This window comes from Mus musculus, chromosome 3 (assembly GCF_000001635.26).
Source record: "Mus musculus strain C57BL/6J chromosome 3, GRCm38.p6 C57BL/6J".
Lineage (NCBI taxonomy): Eukaryota > Metazoa > Chordata > Mammalia > Rodentia > Muridae > Mus > Mus musculus.
The window spans coordinates 84,513,590-84,537,839 of NC_000069.6; the positions used below are offsets into that span (position 1 = coordinate 84,513,590).

The following is a 24,250-nucleotide window of genomic DNA, read 5'->3' on the forward strand; positions in this document are numbered from 1 at the left end:
ACAAACGAGGCTGTCTGAAAGTTTCCTTTAAGTAACTATCCAAAGGTTCCGAAAAAGCCAGTATACCATATATCCCGAGACCTGATACCACATTATCCTCTGAGGTTCTCATATAATATGTAAAAACTGTTTTTCATGAAACATGAAAATTTTATGGGTTTAAAAATTACATTATTATTGTTTAGTTGTGCTAGGCAATACACTACCTCTGAACTACACTTGCAGCCCAAATTTCAGATTAAAAGACAGGAAGCCAAATGAACATTTGAAATGACAGGTAAGCAAGCCACCCAATCTCTGCAGAGCTACTTTACTCCTCGGTAAATCAAATATAAGTGTTTTCTCTACTGAGCTGTGCACGGTGGCACCTGCCTGCAGCCCTAGCACCCAGGAGGCAAACAAGTCAAAGAATTCTTATCTTTGAATCTTCTAGACTCCTAAAAACTGGAAAAACTAAAAAGCAAAACAAAAAACAGATTATAGATAGATTATGATAGACAAATTTAGCAAAGATCCACACAGCAGTAGAATCCATGAAAAACACAATGTGAGAGAAAAGATTTAAGCAGACAGATCATTACTGCAGATGCTGCTGAGGGGAGCTCTACAAGAACACTTCCAATGTCAGTGAGCTAAGTCTTTAAGTAGACTGCTTCCAGTTCTGTTTTTCACCACCTGATTTTATGTTAATAAATAATTCAAATAAAAAGTAGGCCTTTAGCCTAAATAATCTGCAAACCAGGACCCTCCCACTTCCTACCAGATAGTCTGAGCTGTTACCGTGATCTTTATTTCTAAGCCAGTAACAATGCCACGTTAATATTAAACTGGAAATTACAAACAGCACAGAACAGAAGCACTTCTCCTTGTAATAAAAATCAAAAATTAAGTTTTCCACATACCTGAGTTTTGACCTGTATAAAGCATAGGCTATACAGACCTAAGAATAAGTATCCAACTACAAAATGGTAAGATACATGCTTTCCGAGTTCTCACAAGCACTGCCATTAGTTAGGGTAAGAGGTCAAATGTTGTGTTCTACTCCTACAAGCTAAGACTTGGCACCATCTTCAACCATGCTATGGAAATGTAACATAAAGGCAGCATTCCAAGTGTTCAGAGAACACTACCAGAAAATGAGGCTGACAATAAGCATCAATGTCAGGACACAGGGGAAAATGCACGTGGAATCAAAAGTTGAAAAGTTATTATGGATGTGGTACTTTTTAAAGAATATTCTTAGATATTTAAAGTTAGTTATTACTATACATTTTGTTTACCTAACAAAATCATGAGAGGGATATACATATAAAATAGTACATTTAGAAATCTGTATTATAAACCACCAAGATAAAGGGGAATATTTATGTATAAGGTCAAATGTGAAAACATTTAATGGCAGTTTGAACCTGGGTAAGTGAAAATCAAGAGCTGGTGCAGCGGAAGCAGGGTGATGCTCACAGTGGGATGCACCAATAGCAAGTTACAGGCTCACATCAGGTCAGATTCCAGAGTGTCTGGTTGGGAGGACAAGGACGCTAGGACTGAGAGTGCCTCCATTTCCCTATTGCTTAGCAAGCAAGGCTGGGTATGACTAAGGCTCAACCGGACACCCCGAGGAGAAGTATTGGGGGCCTTCTGAAAATCACTTCTGAAGAAGTGGCTTCAAGCACTGGGGCAGATGCTGATAAAAACCTGAGGCTTTATTTGGCTTTGGTTCTTGTCTTCTTCAAAACCTGGCTCTCCCACTTTGTTCTCTCTGGGAACTAACCTCCAACCTGCCATTCTTTTTTGGAAAAGAGAGCATTCTCTGTGGATGTGGTTCTCTCTCCATCTCTCCATGGTCTCGGGTACTGACCCAGTCAGGAGGCTTACGTAACAAGCATCTTTGACCTTAGAGCCGCCTAACCATCTTTTTTTTTTCCTCTCCTCATACATTATTTATCTTCTCATATTGGACAATAAGTTTCTCTTGTTAGGAACCAAAAACCTTGACTAAATACAAGCCACCTGTAAAACGGACAACATAACGGCAATACCCACCTGGCATTTTCATACTGTTTTACAGTCATTAATGTATCTTCAATTGTTTTATTCACCAAGGTGTTCACACTAGCAATGAAAAAATTAATGGCCCCAAGAAGAGTCTCTCCATTTTTAGCCAGCAGCTTCTGTGTATCTGCATTATAGCCAAATTCTTCCTAAAACAAAGACGACATCTTAACTGCTCCACTAATCACTGGACATGACTTTGAAATCCTAAACATATTATCAATGGGAAAACGTTTGGGTTAGAAATCTAGCAACCGAAGTTTTTACTTTTTCTGCTAATCTTTAAAGGTGTACGAATCTAAATCATAGCTAGCTACATAATTACTAAAAGTTTAGCAAACCAAAATTACCATTAGCCCAGACACACAGCTGAATCTAAATAACTTTAAAAGCTAACTTACTTTGTACCATACAGAATATTTTTGTTTCCAGATTTTGTTTCTATTACACTGTAAGCACAGCTGTGTGGGAAAATACAGCAGCTTATTAATCAGAGAACTTTCAGGACCAAATTAGGTAGCAATTGGTTAAAACTTTCAGACATAAAATAGATTACATTCTTTTTTGTGTTTTGACTGAATTTCCTCAAAGTATAAATATTGACAAGACACATTTCTTTGTAAACTTATGTGGTCCAGGTGCCTTGCAAGATCAGGTCTATCTGGGCACAGAGCTGAGAGGGTCACTCAACACCAGCTTCGGTTCATTCTAATAAACCATGTCTCGGCGCAGCCACCATTTCAGACAACTCCTTCAGATGTGGCAAGAACACACTCTGCATGCTCAGCAGTCAAAGCAGATTACTCAGGAGCACATCTGACCAAATAAAGTCATCCTAGCTTACTCTAAGATGTATCTTGAATTCTCCAGTCTATTATAAAACACTTCAATTTGGGCTACAAAAAAAAAAGTAACAAAGTTAACTAGAAGATGAAATTTTAATATGGTGCTATGTGGATAATTAATTTCCAGATGATAAATGATGTAATAATTCAGTTAAGTATTAGGAGAGTAAAATTACATTGTGCTAAAAGCATTTTTCATTTAAGAGAGGTTCATGTACTTTGTTCTCGACTCAGTTTTCCAAATGGTGTAGACTAACTACAAATGTAGAAATGTGTAAGAAGAATGTTGCACACCTGTGATCCTAACACTCTGATGGATGAAACAACAGAAGTGTTTCAAGGTCAAGCAAATTGGAGCTACAGGGCAAGACCCTGTCTCAAAAAAACAATAAACAGGGAGGCAATTATTGGTCCTATCATCATTATAACATCTTTATAATGAAAGGTATAATGGCAGGATGTTTCTGATATTTTGTACAAGCTAAATTACATCTGAAGTATAAGTAAATGCTATTGTATTTAAAATATATGGGATAGAACACTTTCTTTAACTTCTAGAAAAATTTAAAATATTATAATTGTACTTATTTTCTCTGACATTCATTAAGAGGTAAAAGCCAAAAATTAAAAAAAATTTTCAGCAAAAAAAAATAGGAAAGCTTTAAAAACTAGATTTATAGCTGGGCGTGATGACACACATCTTTGATCCCAGTTCTTGGTAGGCGGAGACAGGCAGATCTCTGCAAGTTTGAAGCCAGCCTAGTCTACAGAGCTAGTTCTAAGACAACCAGAGCTACATAGAGAAACCTTGTCAATAGGTATAGATAGGTAGATAGGTTTAAAGAAAGAATTAAAAAAAAAATCAAAACCAAAAACTAGACTTAATATAAGCATAACAGTTATCAACTAAGGAGTCCATATAACAGAGCGTGGAACAATACCAATAGGTATGTTAACATGGATGTGGATAGGGGACAGGTATTGGCATGGGAGTGGATGAAATGTTGGGGGATAGGGACAGGAATGAGGATGATGAAGGGGAGGGGGCATGCACACAAGGCCTCAATCCTCCACATACTTGGGAATACCAGAAGAGGGAGAAATAGTCTTCTCCAGGGAAAAGTGCCGCAATTGGCTATCCAAAACCAAGTGGCCTATCCCAAAAACACACATTCAAGTAACATTACACAGACAGAGCAGGTGGTATTTAAGGATACACATCCACACAACACACATACACATACAGCACACACACAAACTGATGATCAAGAAAGGGTATATGGGACAATCTGAAGGGAGGAAAGGGAAAGACAAAATGATACAATTAAATTATAATTTTAACAAATGAGAGGGGAAAAAAAAAAGAACCCAGAGACGTATGCAACAGAAAGAGAGACCCTGAAAATAAATCCATGCATCCAATCAAAAGCAAATTCTGTAAGTCTAATAGATCATCTAAAATTTAAATTTCTGTATTTTTTTAATTATTGCTCTGTATCAATGTCTGTACTAAATTTCTTATCCAAGTTTCTAGGACCAAGTGATTTTCTGCTTTAAATGATCTACTTTTTCAGGCTAGACATCTGTAGCATGAAGGATTATCTTTTGTTCCAGGCAAGAAAAACAGCCAGGCATCACTAATCACAAGACTGCAAAAGTTCTTCTCAGGGAAGCTTCCCCTGGGCTTGGGACGCAGCTCGGTTGGCAGAGTGACTGCCTAGCGCTCGTCCACCTTGGGTTTGAGCTCCAGCAGTGTCTAAGTGAGCGCAGTAATAATAACTGAGCACACAGATCAGTTCTAGCATTCAGAGAGCAGAGGCAGGAGGACCAGAAATTCAAAGTCATCCTTAGTTGTGTAGGGAGTTAAGACCCAGCCTCAGCTAGAGACTGTCTGAAAACAAGAATGTTCTGTTCCATATATAAATAAATAAATAAATAAATAAATAAATAAATAAAGCTAGATTAAAAAAAAAAAGGCCTTCATGTCTGTCTTTAGAAATGCTAAACATATACTCTATCTGAGCTGCATCCTAGCCCAAAATCTAATTTATTTTCATAATTTTAGTAAAGATATACCTCAAGTCCACTCAAGCAAGTGACTATTTGTTCAACATATTTCAAGACTGGTAAGAGGTTTTCACAGTAAGTGCCTACTTACTCTAATATCCCACCAAAGAATCAGTTACAATTCTTTGTAGGCTTGGGTATAGTGGGTAATCTTTTTCCTTCTCTCTCGCCAAGAACTGTCTCCTAGGACCTCCAGCTGACATCTGTTCCAGGCAGAAGTGGATCACTACATTGAGAGTCATCTTAAAGACTGCATGATGTAAGCCAGGCGAGCGGTGGCGTCACACGCCTTTACTCCCAGCACTCAGAAGGCAGAGTCAGGCGGTAAGAGGCAAACACAGGGATCTCCATAAGCTCCAGGCCAGCCTGGCCTACAAAGCAAGTTCCAGGACAACCAGGGCACACAGAGAAACCCTGTCTCAAACAAAACAAGCAAGCAAGCAAACAAAGGAAAACAAACAAACAAAAGACTGCCTGATGTAGTATCTTAAAAAGAAGTGTCCTGGGGCTGGAGAGATGGCTCAGTAGTTAAAGAGCACTGACTGCCCTTCCAGAGGACATGAGTTCAATTCCCAGCAACCATGTGGTGGCTCATAGCCATCTGTGACGGGATCCGATGCCCTCTTCTGGTGTGTCTGAAGACAGCCACAGTGTACTCATAAAATAAATCTTTAAAAAAGAAAAAAACAGATTAAAAAAAAAAAAACCCAAAACACAAAAAAAGAAGAATGCCTCAAAATCTCATTCCATTGGGGTTTGAGGATATGGACCAGTGGACTAACACCAATGGTCACTGGGTTCAGTGTCCAGCACCTAAACAAACACAGCAATGTCAATCTTACTAAGAGTTTAGCCCATTATAAATGGAAAATACTTCTATTAGTACCCTTACACCCACAACCCCTAAGAGTTATTCTCATAATCTTACATGGAGCTCTAGAGACTTCAAACTCAGGTCAGCAAAGGCATCTCCGAGTTGCTTTTGGGTGTGCACCATCTGGAAAAGCTGCGTCGACAAGGTCTGAGCCAGTTTCAGAATGTTTTCATATTTTTTCTTATTATCTCTTAATATATCAATCTGAGCTTCAAGTTCAAGGTCCACAGTTCTTGAGCCACGGCCTAGTTTCTCAGATATAATTTGCCGGGTACACTAAAAGCAGAAAGATACACTTTGTTTAGGAAGAAAAAGAGAACAATAAAACAATGCAAAATACCACCCTGCGCACTGCCCAGCTAGTTTTATACTTAAGAGCCAGTTACCCAGCTGAACGACTGCCCCTCCCACGACTGAGGAAATGCATTTACAGGCCTGTCGAATTAATAACTAGTACTAAGCTAAGGATGTTCTGACATACATCTAGCTAGTTTATATATTGCCAAATGAACTATCCACATAATCATATTTCAAGTTTACTGCATTTGGATAAAGTATTTAAAGCAACAGGAATGCCTGGCAGTTTGGTAGAATAGCATGAAGACTTACATAGAGAGAAGCAAAGACTGCCTAGACGTAACTCTCTGACTGGTTACTTTCCTACTTTCACCTTAAATAATCTGTGCTTGTGTAGGAAGGGAGAATGAAAAGACAGAGAACAGGAAAAGAAACAATAAGATGATAATGAAGAGAGACTAGAAATTCTCCAAGTTCAGCGTAATACTTAGCTGTTATTCTATTCTGTCCCAGAAACATACTTTAAAAAAAAAATGTACCTAATTTCAGAGAACAAGAAGGTAAACTTTCTAGCAATAATTTTTATGAAAATAAAAATTATATTTTATTATTCTAAGAATAACTGTATAACGTATCAGAGTATTCTTCATCATTAAAATAAAAAATATTCTACGAAGGTAATAAAAACCCAGAGTGGTGGCCCACTGGAAAGCTGGTAGATCAGGAGACCAAGGCCAGTCTAGAGTACATGTGACCCTATCTTAAAAAAACAATACAAATGAGCAAGCAGAATACCCCAAGACAACAGTAACGACAATAACAATAACAACAAAATTGGTAGTAAAAGTATTATAACTTTTAAATATGCTATTTATCACATCTCCCAAAGTTCCCGGATGTGGGGAACGAGGACCCGAGTGAGGACCTGAGTGATTGTGTGCACAGCCACATTAAGGACCCCAGAGCCTCTGACCCAGGGGGAAACAGCAAAGCCTTTGCCTGGGAGGGAGGCTCAGAGAACAACAAAGACAGTGTGAGCAGAAAATGTCCACCATGGTTTCCCACCCAGGATGGTCCCAGCCTGAGAGCCCCAACAGAGACTGTGTCTACTGTGATCAGCTACAACGTCCTTGATCCAGCTGTATGCTTCCTTGTTTATCTGGGGTTCAATTCCATATAATAAACATACTGAGCTGAGGTGCTGCAGTTTCTTCATCCGAGAGCCAAGTCTACCCACCCCAGCTCTTTCTGTGTGTACGTTTGCCTTGTTTTTCTTTTTTTCTTTTATTATCATTTCTTTATTACTCCAAGAAAATGATACTAGTCACAAACCTAAAACTAGTTGTAGAATTGACCACAGCATTCAGTTGTGCTTTTTGATTGCACAGAATCAATAACTGATTTATAATAAAAGAAACTAAATATCTTAGCCAGCCTTGGCTCAGGTCCAGGCTTACTGTCTTGTCTTCTTAAGGCTCTCGTCAGGCCGAGTTCCCAGAGCCATGGCAAAGGATGAGGGGTCAGGACTAACAGCCTAGCCTAATGATCTGAGGTTGAGCCCAAGGAGCCACAATGGTGGAATGAGAGAACCAACTCCAGCAAGTTATCCTCTAACCCCCACAGCTGTGCGCTACAGCATGAGTATACATGCACACACACACACACACACACACACACACACACACACACACAGAGTCACTATAAATAAATAAATAAATAAATAAATAAATAAATAAATAAATAAAACTGTTTTAGGAAATAAAATCAAAATAAAAAAGTTTAACTGGAGATACTGATTTTAAAGAGAAAAATAAAGACCAAAAAAATGGTATCTGAATCTGTAATAAAACAAGAGCTAACACTTGTTCCCAGAGTTTCTCGATCAGAGACTTCCATTTTATTAGCAAACCAAAGCATAGTGCTTTCTACTACAACCCAGAAACAGAAACCTGTTGAGTAAAGAAGCCAAATTCATTGGCTGAGGTTTGCAGATGACATAAAAATGAAAATTCGTGACCATTTAAAAAAAAAACCCAAAAAACCAAAATGATGTTCACAAGCAGGCACTGGGGACAAGATCTAAGGAAGACATGCTTTTCATTGCCCACAACTAGGGCAGTAGAAAGAATAGGATATTGATTATGAGGCAAACTGAGATAAGTTTAGACAGATTAAATACATATTTACATAACCTATAGGAGGTAACTACATTCTTAAGAAAAATCTAAACAATCAAAAATGAGAATACTAGTGTGTGTGCTTGCAGTATGATAAAGAAAGTAAGTCGATTTTATTCAATATTAGAATGGCTACTCCAGCTTGTTTCTTCAGACCATTTGCTTGGAAAATTGTTTTCCAGCCTTTCACTCTGAGGTAGTGTCTGTCTTTTTCCCTGAGATGGGTTTCCTGTAAGCAGCAGAATTTTGGGTCCTGTTTGTGTAGCCAGTCTGTTAGTCTATGTCTTTTTATTGGGGAATTGAGTCCATTGATATTAAGAGATATTAAGGAAAAGTAATTGTTGCTTCCTTTTATTTTTGTTGTTGGCATTCTGTTCTTGTGGCTGTCTTCTTTTTGGTTTGTTGAGGGATTACTTTCTTGCTTTTTCTAGGGCGTGGTTTCCGTCCTTGTATTGTTTTTTTTCTGTTATTATCCTTTGAAGGGCTGGATTCGTGGAAAGATAATGTGTGAATTTGGTTTTGTCGTGGAATGCTTTGGTTTCTTCATCTATGGTAATTGAGAGTTTGGCCAGGTATAGTAGCCTAGGCTGGCATTTGTGTTCTCTTCGTGTCCGTATAACATCTGTCCAGGCTCTTGTGGCTTTCATAGTCTCTGGTGAAAAGTCTGGTGTAATTCTGATAGGCCTGCCTTTATATGTTACTTGATCTTTCTCCCTTACTGCTTTTAATATTCTCTCTTTATCTTGTACTAAGGTCAAATCTAAGTGGATCAAGGAACTCCACATAAAACCAGAGACACTGATACTTATAGAGGAGAAGGTGGGGAAAAGCCTCGAAGATATGGGCACAGGGGGAAAATTCCTGAATAGAACAGCAACGGCTTGTGCTGTAAGATCGAGAATTGACAAATGGGTCCTCATAAAATTGCAAAGCTTCTGCAAGGCAAAAGACACTGTCAATAAGACAAAAAGGCCACCAACAGATTGCAAAAAGATCTTTACCTATCCTAAATCAGATAGGGGACTAATATCCAATATATATAAAGAACTCAAGAAGGTGGGCTCCAAAAAACCCCATTAAAAATGGGGCTCAGAGCTAAACAAAGAATTCTCACCCGAGGAATACCGAATGGCTGAGAAGCACCTGAAAAAATGTTCAGCATCTTTAATCATCAGATAAATGCAAATCAAAACAACCCTGAGATTCCATCTCACACCAGTCAGATGGCTAAGATCAAAAATTCAGGTGATAGCAGATGCTGGCGAGGATGTGGAGAAAGAGGAACACTCCTCCATTGTGGGTGGGATTGCAAGCTTGTACAACCACTCTGGAAATTATTCTGGCGTTTCCTCAGAAAATTGGACATAGTACTACCGGAGGATCCCACAATACCTCTCCTGGGCATATATCCAGAAGATGTTCCAACTAGTAAGATACATGCTCCACTATGTTCATAGCAGCCTTATTTATAATAGCCAGAAGCTGGAAAGAACCCAGATGCCCCTCAACAGAGGAATGGATACAAAAAAATGTGGTACATTTACACAATGGAGTACTACTCAGCTATTAAAAAGAATGAATTTATGAAATTCCTAGGCAAATGGTTGGACCTGGAGGGCATCATCCTGAGTGAGGTAACCCAATCACAAAGGAACTCTCACAATATGTACTCACTGATAAGTGGATATTAGCCCAGAAACTAGTATACCCGAGATATAAGGTACAATTTGCTAAACGCATGAAACTCAAGAAGAATGAAGACCAAAGTGTGGACACTTTGCCCCTTCTTAGAATTGGAAACAATCACCCATGGAAGGAGTTACAGAGACAAAGTTTGGAGCTGAGACAAAAGGATGGACAATCTAGAGACTGCCATATCCAGGGATCCATCCCATAATTAGCCTCCAAACGATGACACCATTGCATACACTAGCAAGCATTTGCTGAAAGGACCCTGATATAGCTGTCTCTTGTGAGACTAGGCCGGGGCCTAGCAAACACAGAAGTGGATACTCACAGTCAGCTATTGGATGGATGACAGGGCTCCCAATGGAGGAGCTAGAGAAAGTATCCAAAGAGCTAAAGAGATCTGCAACCCTGTAGGTGCAACAACATTATGAACTAACCAGTACCCCAGAGTTCTTGACTCTAGCTGCATATGTATCAAAAGATGGTCTAGTTGGCCATCACTGGAAAGAGAGGCCCATTGGACACGCAAACTTTATATGCCCCAGTAAAGGGGACGCCAGGGCCAAAAAGTGGGAATGGGTGGGTAGGGGAGTGGGGGAGAGGGTATGGGGGACTTTTGGGATAGCATTGGAAATGTAAATGAGGAAAATACGTAATAAAAAAAATATTTAAAAAAAAAAGTATATGGTTGTCACTCATTCCTTCAGTATTTGGTGTCTCGGAAAGTTTCTGGCATGATCCCTCAAACATTCTGAAACTCAAATGCAAAACTGAAGACTAGAATACATTACATAGCAGTTTACAAAGAGAATCTGATTTCTTTAGTCTGCTTCAGAGTCCTTGAAAATAGAGACTACTTATAATAAACTGATCAAAGTTTCCCACATAAAGAATACACTTAGGGTGTGGTAGTGCACATCTTTGATTCTAGCACTATAGCTGAAGCAGGCAGACCTCTGAATTTGAGACCTGCTGACCCCTCTACATAGCAAGTCCCACGCTACTACCAAGATCTTTTCACTCCTCCCTCACCTTCCCCAAAATCATTTAGAATGTAACAGCTTCCAAATGAAGCTAACCTGCTAACTTGAAGAGTTGGATGGTTTAAAAAAAAAATTATTAGCCGGGCGTGGTGGCACACGCCTTTAATCCCAGCACTCGGGAGGCAGAGTCAGGTGGATTTCTGAGTTAGAGGCCAGCCTGGTCTACAAAGTGAGTTCCAGGACAGCCAGGGCTACAGAGAAACCATGTCTCAAAAAACCAAAAAAAAAATATATATATATATATTGACTAGATAGATCTCCTAACTGTGGCAGGTGGATGAAATGATGAAGTACAGGGAATACCACTGGGCACCATCCAACAGGCTCAGGAAGTGACACTATAGGCTGTGCACTCTGATGATTTAAATAGCACAAAGAGCTTTGTTGTGATGGCAAAATAGACAGACATTTAAGTACAAGGAAAAGAACAATTTCACAGATTAAAGAAAGGTTAGTAAGACAAAATACAGAAGGAAGCCTAAGAGGGCAATAAACAGAGGATATGGATGAATGCCATGAACAGATGGAGCAATACCTGCAGGAAAACCAGGATGGGAAGCTGAAAGACATAGCCTTAAAGGCAGAGGTAATCAACTGTATCACGAATGCTAAAGGAAACTCCTTCAGAATTTAAAGTATGACTTTAAAACAATATTTCATATTCAGAAAAGCTGTTGGCTCTCAATGCCTGAAACAGACAATTTATTCTTTGGGGGTGGGGCAGGGAGAGGAAGAAGAACGAGGGGGGAAGTGAGAGAACAAATGAGAAAAGAAACGTATTTCAAAAGGGGCAATGCAGCAGACCCTGCCTCAAGGAGCAGGAAGGACAGATAGAGAGACAGAACAAACAAACCAGAAGGAACTTCCAGTTTAGGTCTTGAACCCATCCATCACCTGAAATCAGTTTCCTTAATTTCTCTTATCTGAATAAATAGTTCAATAGGGTACCCTGTTCTATTTATTTTTATTAGTCTGTTTTTGTTTCTTTTCCTCGTTTATAATAGAAGATTTTGGGAAAACATTTTCTTGCTTGTTTGTTTTAAAGAATGGAGCTCAGTGTGGCACGAAAATTACACAAGCAACAGGAAGGGGAATTCCACAGCTGGCAGCACATCCTCATGCAGCGACAAGAGCAGGGAAGGCAGACACTCAGGCAGATTCCTGGTGACACTATGGCTAGGATCTGCAGACAAAAGCAGTAAGGGAAGCACCACAGGGAAGGTGGGTAAGGGTCATGTGGGTGCTAAAGATAATAGGATCTGCTGAGGAATGTTAATGTAACAATGACCACACCAGTCCAAGAATAACTGGCTGGTAACCCGTAACAATAGTGACAGAGTAATAAAGATAGGGACCAGAGAAAGTAAGAGAAAACCAAGGGAGAAACCATAGGATGTAATGACTGATTAGATACTAGGTTCAATAAAGGAAGGGAGGAGGGCTCAAGTAGCAACTGTATTATGAGAGAACACAGAGGCAAGAATCATACAACCCTGGAGAACAGGGAGCAAGGACTGACAAGGATACCCCTGTGTGAGAAGAATGCTGTAGTAGGCATTGCTTTTCACAGACTACCGCCAGCATTCCTCAGGTCACATGATGACATGAACTACATAACTTTTGGAAAAACGCATGTAGCAGATTTCAGAGCACCTTTATCTTATTAAGAAAACTTTGGGGGCTAGAAAGATGCCTCTGTAGCTAAGAACACTTGTTGCTCTTGCAGAGGACTCAGGTTCAATTCCAGGCATCCACATGGTAGCTCATATCCATCTATAACTCCAATTCCAGATCTGATGTCTTCTCATAACAGGCCCTTGGCACACACATGCGCACATATGCACGGGCAGGAAAAATACTCGTACACAAAAAATAAAAATATACATCTAGAAAATGAAGAAAACTTATTATGGTCTAGCATACACAAGTTCAGTCTCACATTGCAAGAAAGCTTGTATTTTTATAGAGGGCTTCATGTGATGTTTTAAAACAGCTGAAAGAATAATCCCACTCTGCTTTACTCTTGAGAAGACACCTTAGAGGAAACTTCTGTCTGTACAAACGAAAACAATTTTGACTTGCCAACCACTAGACCCATAACCAACTTAAAGCACAAGCACTGCGGCCTATGCTGCTAGGGTCTCTCATCTTACATGTCCACTGACTTCCAGTGTCCGATCCCTAGTAAGATCCAAAAGTGCTAAGAAGATCTGTGCCTTGGACAGCATCACACGTGCTGTAGATCTAAAAAGGACTTACTTATTTTATTGAGCTCCTTAGGAAAATAGCCACCAATGACTACTCCAACGAAATACAAATAGCCCTGCTGAACTTATAATCTGGTGCTGCCTGTACACTTAGGGATGACTACAGGAGCACAGAGTTACCAGCTTTGGAGAACTAGTGTGCCTCTCTTAACCTTCAGCTGTTATAAAATATCAAGAAAAGATCAGCTTCAGGAGCATCAGCCTATAGTCTAGGTAACCCAGGAGGCTGAAGTCAGAGGATCCCTTGATTCCTGGAACGGCTGCCCAGACTGGCCAATACAGTGAGACCCTGTGTCTTACATAAACAAATTACCAAAAAAGGAGAGGGAATGAGTAATGACCTTAGCAGTTCTATGGTTAAAGATATTCCAAGAACGTGTGTGTGTGTGTGTGTGTGTGTGTGTGTGTGTGTGTGTGTGTGTATAGCCCTGATTGGCCTGGAACTTACCACAATCTTCCTGCCTTGGCCTCTAAGTGCTGGGATTACAGGCATGTGCCACTGCATGAAGGTTGGGTTTTGCTTTTTAAATATATATGTATGTATGTATGTATGTATGTGTGTATGTATGTGTGTGTGTATACACACACACATACACACACACATATATATATTATCTGCCAGAATTACGTATTTTAATAGGTCTTTTTCAAATTCTTTTGTACTCAACTTTACAGTACAATTTTATTTATAAAGATAAATGATGGAACACTATGATATGAATTACATATAATAACTATGAATTACATATAAATGAGGTCACAGAAATAATTTAAAAGTTACAAACCTTATATGTGTTGAGACTCCATTTTCTAACAAGTTCTAACTTCTCCATTGCAGGATTTTTTATTTCATCTGCTAGAATAACTGGTCCTCCTTTTGTGTGTGTTCTTTGGCCACCTATGTGATCATAATAAAAGACAAAAGTACAATCCAGATCAACAAAGGGCATGAGAGAAAATACGAAGCCTGATGCTATTCAAACTGAACTACTTAGATAAAAAATGTAAAGGTTCCCACTGTGTGACAGATTGAGCCTCCTGGAAACACACAGGATAATTTCATAATCACTTACAAACATTTCTGTCCACTAAACAAACATATAGTTTGTTTTACTTTAAGAAACAAATTCTGCTGCAAATGTACCTAAAAAATAAGAACAAAAAAACTTAATGGAACCAAACCAAACAACAAACATCTGGTCTAGGAGCTTGCTTGTTCCGTTAAGTGCTTGCTACACAAGCAATAGGACTCATGTACAAATCTCCAGCACCCATGTAGAAACCTGAATGAGGTGGTGCAGGTCGGTGACCTCAGTGCAGATGGTAGTCCCTGGAGCTCACTGATCAGCCAGCCCAGCTGATTTGATAAGCTACAGGCTTAGTGATAGACACTGGCCGCAAAGTCAAGAGACTAGTGGTAAAAGACAACCAAGGCTGACCTACACATGTGTACATGTGTGCATGGGAACAAACACCAGGACTCAGGGTGAGTATGCATTTTCTTCTCCCACTTACTCCAACAGCCAAATTATCCTTTGCCACACACCTAAGAATCAGAGCATTGCCAAAAACCCAACCAACCAACCAACCAACCAAAAAAACCCCAAAACACACACACATAAAAAAAAGAACAAAAAACCCCCACAAAACCATGTAAGAATTTATAAAAATCTCATAAAAATAAAGCATTAATGCTATACAAAAAAGAACTGTGTATTTTGTTTTTTCCATTTCTTTTTGTTTCAAGTTTTGATTTTAAGAGTATCTCCTTACGTGGCCCAAGTCGGCCTTGTCAGTGCTGACGTTACAGGCATGTACTACTAAATCCAGCTCATTTTGTTGCAATCTACAATCTATCTGTATGCTGAGACTGACAGGAATACACCACCTTTTCACTTGTCCCATTCTCAATACTACAACTGTCAAAGCTCCCTTTCTGCTTGTAAAGAGGGCAGAGCTGCAAAGCTGAGAAGAAAGAATCAAATAGGTAGATTTATACCAACCAGAGGAAAAGAAAAAATGGATTAAAGCAAATTATATTTTATTATGCTTTTAACCTTTAAAATAATTAAGTTTCAGATTTGAGACACAACCTAATTGTGTTGAAAAAGTAGGCAATGGCTAGAAAAGTGATTTATTTCTCTTATTCCTAGAGAAAGCAGCAGCAGCAGCAGCAGCAGCAGCCACAAGAGCACATGCCTACAAACACAGAGCAAGAATCATGAAACTGAGGTAGGCTGGCTTCAGCGGGAGGACAAACAGTGGATACCTGCAGGAACAGTCAGATCACCTGCTTGCTGGGTCAGCTTACTAGCTGCCACCCTGCTGGGAGACAGAACACATGGCAAAGGTGGTGCTGAGGAACCTGGAAAGGCAGACATTGAACTGTGAAAATCCACTTCCTCCTCCACACAGGGGACAGTCTGAACAGAGATCTATTGACAACTCCTTTAACATGGTCAAACACTGCAATGAAGATGACAATGAATACGCTTGCTTCTTGGCAGGTAAGGACTAATCGTAAGATGCTATAGACCTCACTGAGTTCTATATAAACTTTCCATTAGCCTATCAAAACCTAACAAAGCACCCCACTCTATAAAAGAATTGGTAAAATCCTATCTAAACAAGTTTCCCTGGAGTCTGTTATTTTCAAAACCAAGACATATGAAAGTCCTAGAGTTGAATGACTTGTAGTTTAGGTATAGATCTCATAACTTCCCAGACTTTATATGAAGAAAAAAGCTTAAGTGTAGAAAGGAATACTAAAGCATTTTTATTCCTTCTTAGAAAAATGTGAATGATGTTCTTCATAAGAATTACAGCCTTTACAGATACTGTTGCCAAACTTTCCAGTCCCAAGCCAAGTATGATACACTGCAGACTACTGCTCCTTATGCTGAGAATGCAGGGAACCCACAGCAACTCAGGACCCTGAGCCCTGCTGAAATGCAAACGCTTAGGCATATGGAACCAGGAGCTGCGCCAGGGGTGAACTCTGGGTACTGGGAAGTTTCAGAATCAGGGCTGTCATGTTTCCCAAGGGATCCTGAGAATCACTAATGGAACTTTAGGGAATATTTGCAATTCTCTCAAGATCCACTGCAAAAGGCACCTGCTGCCTTTGAAGGCTACTTGGGGGATTTTCAAACAGTCAAGTTTGAGAACAAGTGGAAAAAAATAAATTTTAAGTAAATCACAACCAAGTTATAATTCTAATTCTAGGTATAAAGTTCTGGTTCTTTCTATGACATAGTACCAGGAACACACTGACAACTTACTTACGTATCTGAGCCTCTGTAGTCTTCTCAACAGTAATAAATACTCGGAAAGTAGAGGCACTGGCTCCTAAGCCAACACCCTGGGGCGTGATCCCTGGAATTCAGGTATAAGTAGCTAATTCTCACAAACTGTCCTCTAACTTCCATAAACATTCCTACTATAGCATGTGCACCCTCATACATACACACACAAAACAAATAAATGCAATTTTTCAAAAAGGATGCTACCCATCATTGTTGATAAAGCCCAGGATTAAATCAAGTTAAAGAGAGTAATCAATAAAAACATGAGAAATCCTTTCACTATACAGCTGAGACTATTTGCTTTTCTCTATGTATCTGTCTCCCTGAGAGGGTTTGTGTGGTCTATCTGTATACACGTATGTATGACAGGCAGAGAATGTCAGGTACCCTCCTCCCCCCATCTACCTAGCCCAGGAGTCACAGGAACAAGAAGCTACGCCTGGCTTTTTCATGGATGCTCGAGATTCCAGTTCAAATCCTCGCGTTTACCAAGCACGCGCTCTTACTCAGTAAGCTACCTCTCTAGCTCTAGCTGGGACGATCCTAATGCCTACAATATACTATCATTTTAATAATAGTCTCCCGCCATTTTCTGGAAAAAATCATATATAAAATTCATTCATGACAGGAAAAAATCAATATCTACTTAATATATAATTAGAAATGTACATATCCCATATACACATACACAAAGTTCTGATAAAGATAGGCTTTAGTTGTAAAAGTATGAAAACCCACTTACACTGAACTCAAGCATATGCTAGACCTAAATTGATTGCCACTATTTTTGAAAGTAGAGATTACTCTCTGTCCCTTTAAACTTCTGAACTACAAAACTTAAAACCAGACTGGCTGATATAAAGTGGTCCGAACACCTACAATAAAGTCTATGGGCAATGAGCCTCAGTAGGTGAAACAGTCTCATATGGGAAAGTACAGAATCTGCACCTGGATCTCCATTATCAAATTAAATACAAGTCACTATCTACAAGTTACTTGTCTTTAGTTGAAAGACATTCCAGAGGCTATCCAGGGTAAAAGCCGTATCACACAAAGACCATATTTCTATTATCCAAGGCACGGGGCTCCCATGAGGAAGTAGTAAACGTAAGGAACCAGGACTACAGCTCCATGTCTGATGACCTCAGGAACAGAGCTCTGTTGTTCTGGTTGTCACAGTCCATAAGGTCTGTAAGGAATGATGTCACAGCACAACCTGACGTGTAAAATATATGTAGAAAGAGACACAGCTTCCATACTAAAATGGCAAATGCTGTGGTGTTAAAGTGGGTGGGACTTCAGCTGTCTGCCTTGCCTTCAAAGTCACCTTCCATTTTTTCCTATCTTCTGAACTCTAAGCCTTCCGACTGGCGTAGTTTAAATCAGCCTTCCCAACTGAATTTAGCTATCAAAAGTGCTCACTAATACCCACAAAAACCTATTGGGGATCCAAAATTTTACAGCTGGACATGGCGGCACACACCTCTTATTCCTAGGACCCAGGAGAGGAAATCCTACCAGGAGAGAGAGAGGACTGTGAGTTTATGCCAACCTGGACTGCACTGCACGATCCTATCCCTCAAAAGAGAAAAATAGGAAAAAACAAACAACTTCAGGATCTTGCTAACTGACCAAGTTTGGGGGAATTAGCCAATTTCCTCTCAACAGAAATCAAGGCAGGTTCGAGGACTAGAACTCTCATTAAAAATAACCCAAAACTAAAACCTCGGGGAACAAGCACACCTTCTTGCCAGGAACTTAATTTACTTTTAACTCACACTTTTACTGAGTTTGCCAAATCTGTTGTTGACCAGATTTCAATATCTGTTGTTGACTTTAAGGCTAAATTTAGGTATAATTTTGTAACTTTACTTTAGGGATGTAGCCTTAGTGGTAGAGCATTTGTCTGATATGTACAAGATCCTGAGTTCAACTCCCAATAATACAAAATGTAATAAAATAAAGTTATTAAGTAGTAACTAATCAGATTATGTAAAGTTGGCCAGTATGTTAAGCAAGCATGATTTTAGGCATTTAGTCAACCCTTTCAAAGACAAAGACGTCTGCGTGAGAATGCTCTACCACTTGGGAATGAAGAGGAGCTTGGGTTGCCTGTCTCTGTGGATGCCTGCAGGCGCTGCCTATGAAAGCAGAGGACCCCGTGCTGCTGCTGTTAGATGCTCTCAGATGCTGTCTGCTTTGTGTTTTGAGCTAGGGCTTCTCACTGGCCTGGGAGTCACTGAACTGACAAGACTCAGTTCACACACTGAGCACTTTACCAAGCAAACCAACTTCCCAACTGTAAGACTTCATTTCTTGTTGTGTGTGTAGGGGGGTGGGGTGGGAGGGGGGGTAAGGCAGTCATGGTGTACACATGGAGATCAGAAGACAGCTTGCAGGATTCAGCTTTCTCATCCCATGATGTGACAAGTGACTTTACCTGCTGAGACATTTTACAGGCCCCAGACTTTATTTTTCACAGCCACGTATTAACTTTTGTTTTCAAGAGCTTTACAGCTATATACTGTTAAGATACTGACAAACCTTGGGGGGCAGAGGCAGAACTCTATCTCTGTGAGTTCGAGGCCAGCCTGGTCTACAGAGTGACTGACAGCACAGCCAGGGCTACACAGAGAAACCCTGTCTCAAAAAACCAAAACCAAGCAAACAAAAACCAGATAGCAAAGCAACATATTTGCTTCCTTTCTAGCTTTACTTTTTAAATACAATGAAGGGGAAGGAATGGTAACACTCATTCATTCCCCAGCCTACGCTCCGAGTGTAAGACTCAGATTACAAATAATATAGTTCAAACTCCCAACTGCCCTCAAGGAAAGAGCTGGCCAATAATATACAGAAAGATTGATCAATGTTATTATCTGCAAGAGGGCTAAGTACTGACAAAGCAAGATCTACTCTATCAAACCACAACACAGTAAGAAAATTAACAAAGTTCACACTGAACGCTAACTCTAGCTACTTAATTACAGCTCTACATCCAATGTTTGCTGGTTTTCTTACAGTCATTTACGAAAACACTTCTCAGGGAGCGCTATAGAAAGAGTGGGTGGGGACAGGGTAAACAGCAGTGTCTTCTGGGCTTGACAGGATCGCTGCTTTCCTGATCTCTGACAGTTGTTGCTTACACCAGGTCTAAGCAGCCAGCACTGCAGGACAATGGGGAGGGACTCATGAGCTCTTACCCTGCTGCTCACGCACTAGTGGGTGGGCTCACACCCCTGCGTGTATGTGGAAGGCACATTCTGGACTAAGTGTTTTAGTTTCTTTTGTCCCTTAAAAGGGGAAGTTGGGAAAGGATGTAGAAGATCTGGGACAAGTTATGATAAGGAGTAAGGGGAGAAGATCAATGATATTGTATACATGTATAAAATATCCAAAAATGAAAATATTACATTAGAAACCCATTGAGAAAAGTTATAAACAAGATCACTAACAAAAGAGGCAATTTTTCCTCTGCATGAAATATACAGATATATACATATACACGTGTATATACATACTTCTTAGTTTGTGTGCAGGAAAGAGTTACAGCAGGTCTTATTGTCTATCCTTAAGAAATGCTATTTACAGGACCAGCTTTTGTCCAGATCCTCAGAAGATTACTTTGAAAAATTCCCTCCAGAAGGATTGCATCCCAAGGCCTAAACTGTTCACACAAACGTGGCTTAGGTTGAAATCTACAGACTTCTGTTAAGTCGAGAATCTTGACAGTGCTCAAAGGTGCCTGTGTGTGGAATCAATCCTTATAAAAGCCTTGGACCCTAAGTGTTCAACGGTCTTCCCCGAGTAGCTACACTTTACATATGTCGCCAGTCTCCCAATGAAAGACTTAAGCAGTCTCTGTGCCCTACTGACTGCCTGTAATAAGCCATAGCGTGAATATCAGCTGAGACCAAATCCAAGGTGATCTTGAAGATCTCCTATATGGCAAGCATAGGAAAATAAAAGCTGCATTATCTTATTTCTTTTAAAATATGTGATCTGTATTTATACAAATCAATAGTTACAATTTTGTGGATCGTTTACCTCCTGAAATAACTTTACAGCTTTATTTCACAATATTTAAAAGTCATTAGTCCCCTGACGAGGCCGTGCATGAGTGGCAGGGCATGTGCCTGGTGTGCGCATGGGCCTCATCCTGGAAAGGAGGTAATCAGTAAAGTTAGTCATTCCAATATATTTCTATGAAGATCAGCAAAATAATGCTCAAATTATTTAAACTGAAGAGAAAGGTGATTATGTTTATGGTCACTATTCCTCAGAGAAATAAAGAGTTCAACTCTAGTCTTCTTTAACAGAAGTAGCACTGTGAAGCTGCCATCCTCCACTTCAGCTATCTTTGTAATAAGCGGGTTCTTACCTTGGGGTGCTCCTGCTTCAGTAACCCCCTCTTTGGTACTGTCAAAGCCATGAGATGTGATCTGAGTTTCTGAGAGTCCAAGTCCAGATGGTAATGAATGCTTCAAATCCTTGGTAACATTTGAATAAAAGGAAGAAAAAATTTGGTAAAAGATCTCACATGACATAAAATTTCAGAATTGTGCCTTTTACTACATTTTGTGCTCTTTTTCTCTTTCTACACATTACCTCCTTAAACTGCCATGGCATTCTGGGATGATACAGCAAGACTTAGGAGATACAGTGTGTGCCAGATGTGACAAACCTTTACACTGATCACAGTTTAAGGTATCAGGACACGGAAGGCTGGAGAGATGGAAATGAGGGTAAAGCAGGTTGGCCAACAAAGACCCTTGCAGAAGAGGAGGTGGGAGACTGGGAGGCCAGCAACCAACGCAGGGCCAGTGCAGCTCAAGTCGCACTGCAAGGTGGGAAGCAAGAATCAGAAGGCAGCGGCCAGATAAAATAGGAGGTTTAGTCCTAACTGAACTAAAACGTGAGTTCTAAACAGCAGATGTGCTTGATGAGCGACTTTAAAGATATAAATTTGGGACATGTATAAGAACAGCGTAAAAGAATTCAAAGCTGAAGGCAAGACCAATCATGAACTAGATAGATACCATTCTATCTAATCTAAAGCCAGCCTAAAATTAGAGAAGTAGACCCACTTTCCTCCCCCCACGAAATTTAGGAATAATTACAACTAAAACTTGTGATGAAAATCTGCTACATGTTTGGTATCATAGTAAGTGGAATATCTGATATATACAACTGGCATCACAGTTTTATATCCATTTAGAAAGAACAGACGGTTAGCTGCATATGTATCAAAAGATGGCCTAGTCGGCCATCACTGGAAAGAGAGGCCCATTGGACACGCAGACTTTGTGTGCCCCGGTACAGGGGAACGCCAGGGCCAAAGGGGGGGAGTGGGTGGGTAGGGGAGTGGGGGTGGGTGGGTAAGGGGGACTTTTGGTATAGCATTGGAAAGGTAAATGAGCTAAATACCTAATAAAAAAAAAAATGAAAAAAAAAAAAAAAAAAAAAAAAAAAGAAAGAACAGACGGGTAATTTAAGGCAGTGGTAAACACACAACTGAGTTTCAGTAACTCTGTCCACTCTGCTACTAGAGTAAGAACTCTTTAGCACAGGTTAAATGACATCTGTAGCAACAAAATGATTTGAAGATAGCATTTTGAATGCTTGCTACAGAACTCTGATTCCTGAAATCCCTCCAGTCCTTCAAAGTATCCCTTATGCTTCTCTTGCTCAACTCATTTTTCTTCATCTTTCCACTATTATCAATGTGGAACTTGGCAACATACACAAAGAGGCCAAAATAAAATAAAGGTGGCTATGCTTATCATCTTTACACTTTGGGGAAAGTGTATGCTGCACATCTACTGAGAGCTATAAACATTTCCTCAGCACGGGCTTCTGTGCAACAATCTTCTCTGGTGACTAAGCATAAATGTGTGCCTTTCTCTAACTCTGAGATCACCTCTAGAGGAATCCTTGGGATTCCATTAAGACTGAGAACCCAGGTCTAAAACCTGCTGAATGGTTATATGATAATTCCTTAGTGTAACCCTAAGTATTTAAAGAAATACAAGACTTAGAATATATTTTTATTTTAGAGAACTTTGCTAGTCTACCTCATGTTGGCTTTAAACCTGCAATTCTTCTACTTTAGCCTCTTGGTACTGAACTACACCCATGTCACTAGATCTGGCTTAGCATACATGACTTGTAATTAAACACACTGCAATTAAAGCCGTTCCCACGTAGGGATAACCCTGATCTTTAATACTGCTTATGATTGTTCTTTCTTTATACTCAGCTAACCCATTTTAATAACTGAAATATTAATTCATTTTTAAGATTTCTCCCAGACCTAACTATTCCTAAGAATAGAAAATTAAATATACATTGATTGACTTCCTACAGGTTTCCATAGCATTTATAGACTAGATATAAACCTAAACTTTTACTTTGCTGTAGTAAGTGGCTATAGTTTTATCTTTTAGGCATCTTTGCTTAATTCTGAAAAACTTTATTCTACCTGTTCAACCTTAAATTTCATAACTTTCTAGCTAGATGAGCTACTGAGTGATTTATCACAAAATATATGTAAAATGGAGGAAGCATGTCTGAGAACAACTTCCTAATGCTACAGTCCTCAACCCTGACATTTCCCCATACCGGTGTCTTCACTGGTATTGTAGCCAGGGGTGTCTCAAGTGATTTGTTACTAATAGTGATTGAAACGAAAGCAGTCATCAACTTCAGTGTGAAAAATATTTACACTGTGGTAGGGTTGAGGTCATCCCTGAATTACAATATGCTCTCTAGACTGAGATGCACGCAGAATTTCAGAAAGAAAACAAGGTTGTTTAGCACTTTAGTTATCAGGAAAGAATTTGTTCTGATACCTAAGCAGATTAATTACTTTAAAAAATAACAGGAATGATCAGTCTGACTTAATGCTGCAACATTTGCACTGGAGTCAGGTCAGAAAAACCTCGGCTGGGAATCTGGCTTAGTCACTTATGGCCACGTGATCCCAGGCAGCTTCTCTAACTTGCTGAGTTTCTTCATTATAAAATGGAGATAATTGAGGGTTAATAATTCTTACTTCACAGGCAGCACACACAGAGCGCGAAGGACAATACCCTTCCATATTAACTTATAAACAGAACTCTGCTCAATGTTTGAAGTTGGATCAACAGAAGATTACGTATGTTTCATATAATTTAGGATGAGTGATCTTTGCCTTATGAAAGACAGACAGTGGAAGACACCAAAGTCATTAGTGGATCTCCTTATCATCTGCAAACATGGAATTATAAGCACTCATCCTTGACCCATCGTTAAGTAATACACTTAACAATGCATCTTAATTATATTAGGGCATGCCTGCATTTTAAAACAACCATATAATTAACTTCTAATATTCACTACTCTAAAGAACACATCTACAAAGAGCTTTTACGTCTGAGAGCTTCAAGTTTAAAATACAACATACTAAATGGGTGCAGTGGCACACGCTTGCTAAGCACAGATACTGGGGAGTCAAGAATAGGGTGCACTGAGTCCAGTCTGATGGCAAGAGCCCACCTCAAAAATAAAGATAATAAATAAAAATAATGATATATAAAGCAACAAATAAAAGTAAAATAAAATTAAAAAATAAATACAAGAATATAAATTGCTAA

At 39.5% G+C, this 24,250-nt stretch overlaps 1 protein-coding gene across 4 annotated transcripts in view; it reads right to left on the reverse strand.

Annotated features, from left to right (window-relative positions):
• Arfip1 (ADP-ribosylation factor interacting protein 1) overlaps positions 1–24,250 on the reverse strand; it is an 86,659-nt gene that overhangs the window by 17,497 nt on the left and 44,912 nt on the right. For 2 of the 4 annotated variants that reach the window (NM_001081093.2, XM_006502482.4), the window contains exons 3-7: positions 20,998–21,106; positions 15,581–15,676; positions 14,097–14,209; positions 5,893–6,114; positions 2,044–2,201 (exon numbers count right to left, since the gene is read on the reverse strand). In NM_001081093.2, coding sequence (NP_001074562.1) covers positions 2,044–2,201; positions 5,893–6,114; positions 14,097–14,209; positions 15,581–15,676; positions 20,998–21,106 — 698 coding nt within the window. The remainder of the gene's footprint in view (positions 1–2,043; positions 2,202–5,892; positions 6,115–14,096; positions 14,210–15,580; positions 15,677–20,997; positions 21,107–24,250) is intronic. The other 2 variants (XM_006502484.3, NM_001293801.1) reach the window with 1 other exon arrangement.